The 7,366-nt window shown below is 42.8% G+C and overlaps 1 protein-coding gene across 1 annotated transcript; it reads right to left on the bottom strand.

Annotated features, from left to right (window-relative positions):
* Nucleotides 1–372: 372 nt before the first annotated feature.
* Nucleotides 373–7,131, bottom strand: HEXDC (hexosaminidase (glycosyl hydrolase family 20, catalytic domain) containing; the record flags this gene model as incomplete). Its single annotated transcript, XM_010017819.1, has 9 exons — nt 373–569; nt 1,361–1,450; nt 1,966–2,067; nt 2,145–2,223; nt 2,987–3,069; nt 3,738–3,933; nt 4,340–4,411; nt 5,744–5,927; nt 6,901–7,131. Coding segments are annotated over 9 exons (1,206 nt in total), but the record flags the coding sequence as incomplete, so codon positions are not given.
* Between the last annotated feature and the right edge of the window lie 235 nt (nt 7,132–7,366).

The following is a 7,366-nucleotide window of genomic DNA, read 5'->3' on the forward strand; positions in this document are numbered from 1 at the left end:
AGAACATGCTGGCTACTGACTAGAGTAGAACTTGTAGAACTCTTCCAGGTCATTGTTACATAAGAAAGTCTACTACTACAAACAGTGGAATTGGAAGAAACTGGGTTTTTCTCCTCCTGCCTCGTAAAAGAGCTGAGTTGCGACTCTCTCGTGTTCTCTTATGCAAGGGGAGCAAATCTCCTTCACAGGGCAGGTGATTCAAGGCTCAGCAATGCATTAAGACAAGAAAGTTAAAATAGAGCTGAAGCTTAATACGCTAACAAGTTCTTTTATGCCTTCAGGTCACTTTTGTTTCACCACAGTTCTTGCTTCAACTCTCAAGTTGACAAACTAGCTCTGTGACTAGCTGCTGATTTCTACTAGCTGTGTTTTCCCATGGAGTAAGACAGCTGAAATGTCCCTAACTTTGTGCCTTTATTGCTTCGTCTAAATCATCCACCACTTGCTGCAGCTTCTGTAGGCTGGGGTAGACGTTCTCCTCCATCCACTCCTCTACAGTACACTTGTGGAAAACTTGCTCCATGGCTGCTTGGAGGTCTTGCACCACAGCATTCCACTTGGAGAGAAGACTAAACAGAAATCATAAGATAGAAACAATCACATCTGTAGGTGAGCTCTGCCCCAAGGGAGGCTTGGCTTACTGGGCCTTCTAAAGGCCTTAAAATGCCTTTACAGGAAAGGAGCATCTATTACAAGAGCTCAAAGGACTTGACTTCATGCAGATACAAAAGGTTTGTGATTAAGTACCATTAATCTTGGCACTTTCTGTAAGCAGTGACTTTTCCAGTACTGAAATATGAACTCAGAAAAGCACTAAACACATTTAAAGTGTAACTGAAACTCACTTGAGACTTGTTGGGAATTTAATTCTGGTTTTTAATCAGGAAGAGTGGATGCAGTTGGGTACTCACCTCACCACAGCAACAAAAAAAAGTCCTAACTATCTATTTAGCGTGAACCAGCATGATGTCTAGGATGAGCTCTGAACAGCTCATAGTGGCAGGGAGCAAGGTGAAGTGGTCCGGCTTTATTTTCCCTGCCTGGAACCTGGCCCACAGGGAGCTCCTACATGGAGGTGAACAACTGCTGTCAGAGGCAGCAGGTCTGTACAGGAGTAACTCCGTGTACAAGGACGAGTTTGTCAGAGCCCAATTTTGTTCTTGTATTCAAAATATTTTTTCAGTAGAAGACAAAGACAAACATGCTTAAAACCATAATATGATTACTTCACGCTGTCTGGTTTCTGCTGATGCTTCTGAAACAGTCATAGAAAGAGGCAGGACTCGAAACTCTATGTACTTGAATGCCCAAAATATGAGAGATTTTGTTTCCCCCTATAGTGCAAAGTAAGTGGTGTTACCTTACTGCATCTGGCTGAAAGTGATGCATTATTATAGGATGGATAATCTTCCTTTTCCTGTGGTAGGGGCTGAACCAGCCTGTGACATACCTGAAAACAGACATTAGCATGAGCAGGTTTTGACACAGCAGCAATGTACCTGTGTAGGCTGACAGGGAGGTGGACAGGGCTTTAGCTGAACTTCTGCACAAACAGAATGCTTAAGAGTAAGTAAACTTAAGTCTACACATCTTTGGAACCAACTTGTAAAAGACTGTTCTTGGCAGATGAGAATAACTGATTATGTGTTGCAATTTAAGTTTTATTTCAAGCTCCCTTTTTTGTAACCACACCATTAACAATAATTTTAACTTTAAAAACCAGATTTAATTCAGGGAAGAACTAGATTCTTGAGATAAGGCAGCATATACTATTTAGGAGTCCCGCTAAAATACTTCACATTTGAATCAAAATGCTATGTTCTGCTGAGGTGTCAATACATGGGGATGCAATGCCTGAAACAGAGCTTGATGTTTAAACTGCTTTGCTGGAGTTATGCCCTGTTTTGAGATGATACAGCCCCAACACTCCTGCAGACAGCAGAGAATTAACATAAACCTTATTACCTGTTCCTTTCAAGAAGTTCATCCACTGATGACTTGAGGTAGAAACTAACTTGGGTCACAAGCGTAAGGATGTTGCTCCCAGGAAAGGTTCCCAAACTTGTGCTGTCCAAAAAGGATCCGTTAGTTTCTGACCTTACTACGCCATAAGAAGCATCTGAGTCCTACAGCTGGAATTTTACCTCATGAAAGTATCAATTTCCAGGTTAGACATTCCCAGGAGCTTTTCCACATTTTCTTTAACCTCTTCAGAATAACCACCTGGCAGAAGACAGTGGAAATACATAAAAGGAGCTTAAATACCTAAATGTTCACAAAAGTGTTTTTCAGGAGCACTCTGCATTGGCTTAGTTCTCCTTGGATGAAGATGTTTTTTAAAAGGTAAAATGGAAATAGAACAAGGGGTGGGAGGAGTAAGCTGTGTTTCACACACTTGTCTTGTGTTAGGTAAAGCACTTCCTAGCTATGAGCTACTGTAAGCACTGAATATTTTTAGTGCCTTAGTTAAAAACCAGTAGGTTGTGGGGGTTTTTTAGGTTGAAAATAAGAAATTCAATAAGACAAAATAACAGTTCTGCTGGCAACTGCCTGTGAAGAAACCAGAATCTAAAGGAAGTATTTCACCTGATAATGTACTTCCTAGATGAAAACTGATTAGTTAAAACAACTTTTACATGTAAGCAAGATCTATATCTCAGTCTCATTAATTTAAATCTAAATGAGTCTCATTTATATACCAATAGTGCTTCAAATCACTTCCAAAACCAATTCAGCTGCCAGCATGAAGAAGTCTGTGACTATTTGCAGGTGAGAACATAATAAATGATTAGTACACTATGGCTATTTTTAAATACTTAGGCCAAGAGCCTTCTCTGCTCCCATATCACAAACATGCAATATGTGTAATTTATTGTTCATAATTCAGACCATGATCAGATAGTCAAACTGCCTGTGCCAACCTTAGGGCAAGGTCACTTCACTCTTGTGCTAGGCATAAGCTGAGAGAATAAAGTTGCCATTGTACCATTCTTTAGTGTCTGCAGACATACGGCCAAGGATGGAATTGCCACTGGGAGAAGCTCACACAAAACAGAGAAGTGATCATACCTAGATAAGAAAACATTCATTAATTAGACATTTTACTGTTAGAACACACTAAACAAGTGGGAAGTCCTAATATTTCAATCACCAAAATTCAAAAAGCTTTAGAAACTGTCTCCAAGAAGGGACCTTCTATCTCTGAAATGCCAAGTGTTCCTATTTTACTGATAACAACAGTTACAAACCAATTTATTTTCTCAAGCCAAATTACGAACAGAAATTGGAATTCAACTCTTTGGTATGCTTTCAGACCTCCTGACTGTTGCATAAAACCCTTTTTCTCCTTCATTACATTAACAAGTTCTTCTCTTTTATGCGACTTCATTCTATTTTAATCCACATTAGATGTTCAGATATACACCATGTATTAACTATGCTGTCTATAAGCAGTTTAAGGTGGCACGAAGTACATTCAAGCCTTCAGATTGAATCTGCTGCTGTTGGTGTCTGCCAAAACAATCACTCGTGCTGGTTAATGCTGTACTGGTTAGCTGGAACTCTGAAATCCACCCTTCGTAACCAGTGGGTGAGGTCCAGCAGTAACCAACAGTAAGGACTGCAGGGTTGCAAAGTTCCCTTCTAAATCCCCAGCCTCCTTGGACCTCTTAAGGACTTTCTGGGTGGAAGTTTGCTTCCAAGTGACCCTTAGAACCATTTAAAAGGATGTTCCTTACCTCTGCCAGCCGGTCAGTGCGATACCTTCGAGGACATCAGCAGGGCTTTTGCTTGCCACTTCCAGCCACTGAAGATGGTTTTTTAAGTGATGTCCAATAAGGATTAGAGACTGATTCACTCCTGTAGCTCCTTTAAAAGCACTAGCAAACCACACCTTGGAGAAGCCACATCTACGATACTTCTCTATGAGATGCACTGCAATAAGACACAAAAGAACACTTACAGGACAAGTTTTCCTCTATTTTCAGCCGTGACTTGTAATGCTCCAATTAAGGGGAACCCAGGTCCAGTTACAACAGGCTTGTCCCACCAAGTTTTGAGCATCAACAAGGACAGGAGATTTGACATCCTCTCTGAGCAACCTGCCCTGGTGACTGCCCTCCGGGTTTCATGTGCCCAGCTACTATATTCCATTCCCTTGAATTGCTAAATTGCTGTAATGTTAAGGACTGTAGGCATGTAATGAGAATGCACATCATCTGACAACTGCTTGTTGAAAGAAGATAAATAGTACCAACTATTATGTGACATCAAACAAGGGCTATGTTTATGATATTAAAGCATAGTAATTACTTCTATGCAGCTCAGCAGACATACAAACCTTTGCCTTCCACATCCAGGTCTGCTGCATAGTCCCAGATCATCGGCTGCACAAGCTGTGGGACCCCAGATTCTGAAAGAAAGAGTTCTTTTAAGTCACAGAAAACAGCCAGTTAGAAGTGAGAACTAAGTACCTGTTACTGGTGTAGCAGCACATGACTAGAACAAACTATGGCTTGTCACCAGAATCCTTCAGTTACAGCTGAAGTGCCCCCAGCCTTTTTTCAGCCTGGCGGGACTTTGAACGTGTGGGTTTCATGTGCCAGGGGCCACCAAGTCCCCAGATGTTTTGAAACCACTAATATGGATCAGCAGGGACAATTCATGGGAGAGCCTGTTCATCCCAAGCTCATCTCATTCTTAGTCCCTTGCATCTATCTGTATAGCTGCTGGTTGAAATGGCCGAGCTACAAACTGTACACACAAGATTTCAGCTAAATTCAAAGGAAATATTCAGCCTTTAAGCCAAAGTTGGTCTGAGCTGTGTTTGCAGAGAACTGAGCTTTTCAAGATACTTTTAAAGTACAAGGTAAGATACAGGTTTAGCTTAAATCTTTTAATAATCACCCCTGACTAGTTTTAACCATGAGAAACCAACCCCTAGAGAAACTGCAGTAAATTGTACAGAATTCAGTATTGTAACTGCATCCCATTTTAGCTTGTTTAGTCTGGTTTTGCCTGTGGCAGTAGAGTGCACTTTCCTATAAGCTGTGCTGCTCTTGGAAACTCCGTGAGTCCCATCTGCATTTTTTGGGATGACTTCCCACTGTTAGAGCCATGAATAGGTCAGTCACTGCTGGAGGAGCTCTTCTGGTACTGTCTAAATGCTGGAACTCCATCTGTGCTGGGACTACTCACAGTTCAGCAGTAGTTTCCTATTTTTCAACCAGCAAGACTCATGATGTCAAGTTCTTGGAGCTACCCCACAGTTCAGTATCAGAGTTCCTCGTGATGTGCACCGTGATCACATATACTGTCAAAGATGCTTACAGGCTTGCAGCTTCTCTGTGGGAACCAGATGCTCCACAGAGCAACAACTAACATGAGTAGGTGGTGAGAGGCACTGAAATTTAGACTGAGATCACAAATGCTAATAGTTTGGGGGTTTTTAATGTGTGTAAAGAAAGCAGGTTTGATGGCAACCACTGTGTTTCATTTGTCACTGTGTATTACCAGCTGCAAAACTAAAGTGTATGTGTTGCGACTTACCTACTGTCGTGTAGAGAGTCCGTGTCGTAGCCACGGACTGAGTGTCTCTTCTCTCTCGTCTAATGGATCCTATCTCAGCTATTCTCAGATGTGTTGTTTTCACTATTTTCAGCTGCCAACAAATCTGGTTTAACCGGTTGTGTGAACATTTTTTGTATGCTACAAAAACTGACTCACCCCATCACTGGCCACACACCTGCCAAGGTCTCCTCACTTATCCCTCGGAGCATGTCATCCCACACGATGGGTGTCACAGCGGGGTAAGATGAGGCCACACAACTCGCTACTGCTTTTATGTGGGATAAGCACAGCTTCTCTGGAGTGTTGTCCTGTTGCTGCAGCCACTGCTTTGACTCCTCTCCTTCGCCGAGGTAGTAGACCTGAAACATCAAGCAAATAATCCTGACTTTGTGTACAGGAATAAGTGGAACAGTTTGACACAGTATTATGAAATCATACAGTATTCAAAACCTCTTGCACAGATGTGACAAACTGAGTGGATGTACTTAAAAGCCTCTCTCAGTGTTGAAGACACTGCAAGCATTTCTGTCAGTCTGCAGGAAACTGCAGCCATGACTAAATGCATCACGTAAGGGCATATTCCTACAGAAACTAAAATATTTAAAGAATAATTAATGCATGCTGTATTTTCTTTGAAGTAGCTCTCACTAATTTAATCAGTTCAAATCTAGCAACCCATAGGTCCTGAACGATATAAAATGAAATTCCTGTCTTGGGGAAAGAGATTTCTCTACGTGAATCTAGAAATGACTTGGGAGCATGTCCAAGAGCAGCCTCAGCATCCTTGTCCTATGCAGAGAGTGGATTTGGGCCTGTTAAGCAGCTAAACTCTCTGCTGGTTTAGAGCAGGTTTTATCTAAACTATGTTTATTCTACATAAATAGGGTTTTGCTTTATAAAAGCTTACAGCTCCCTACCTAACCCTGCCACTGGTTCCCATGCAACTGGATAGAAAACACTAAATAATATCAGTACAGTTAAGGTGATCACAACAAATTTCAGGCACCTGTGTGCCATACGAATGGTTTTAAGAAACTCTGAGAAAGGAGAAAACTCAAGGTGCTCCTCCTCAAGGAAACAAACTACCAAGATAAAATACCCCAACACTTCCCACCATGAAAGGGCTTACTTTGAACAAGTTGGCCAGAACAACGAGCCAACATCTTACGTCCAAACTCACATGATGCTTATTGAATATCCTCAATTAATATCTCACTTTAAATCCCAAAAATCCTACCCCAACATCACCTGGGCACCACTGAAATGCAGAAGCCTTGGCCCTTACCATCATTCCTGACAAGAAAAACATTCCTGGCTCAAGATAAGTCCCACCTCATCACATCCGATGTGAAACCATTTTATGTCTTCATGCAGCGCCATGACCTGGTCAATCATGGCTTTGACCAGTGCCCGCGACTCCTCCTTGTGTGGGTTGAGGGCGTTGGGAAAGACCTTCACCTCCCGGAGATGAGCAAACTCTTTGTGCTTCAGCACAAACTGCAAGAGAAAGGCGAGCGTGGGGAACAGCCGCACCGCGCAGGGGCCGGCAGCGTCCCCTGGGCTCTGCTAACACTTGTCCTGCTAAAACCTGCGGTTTGGCTGCGTGTGAGCTCCGGGGACCGCACGGCTGCTGCTTCATGCTTTTGTGGGGGGTCTCCGACCACGAAGCACTCCCCGGGGTGCAGGAAGCAGGGCGGTCAGTGCGGCATCACCCCTGTGTCCGAAGCGCACAGCTGCTGGCAGCTGGATAACAGGATTCCCGGGCAAAGCCACCCCTCCACCATCACCCTGCTCATCC

The sequence above is a fragment of the Nestor notabilis genome, unplaced genomic scaffold (assembly GCF_000696875.1).
Source record: "Nestor notabilis isolate BGI_N333 unplaced genomic scaffold, ASM69687v1 scaffold33140, whole genome shotgun sequence".
NCBI lineage: Eukaryota > Metazoa > Chordata > Aves > Psittaciformes > Psittacidae > Nestor > Nestor notabilis.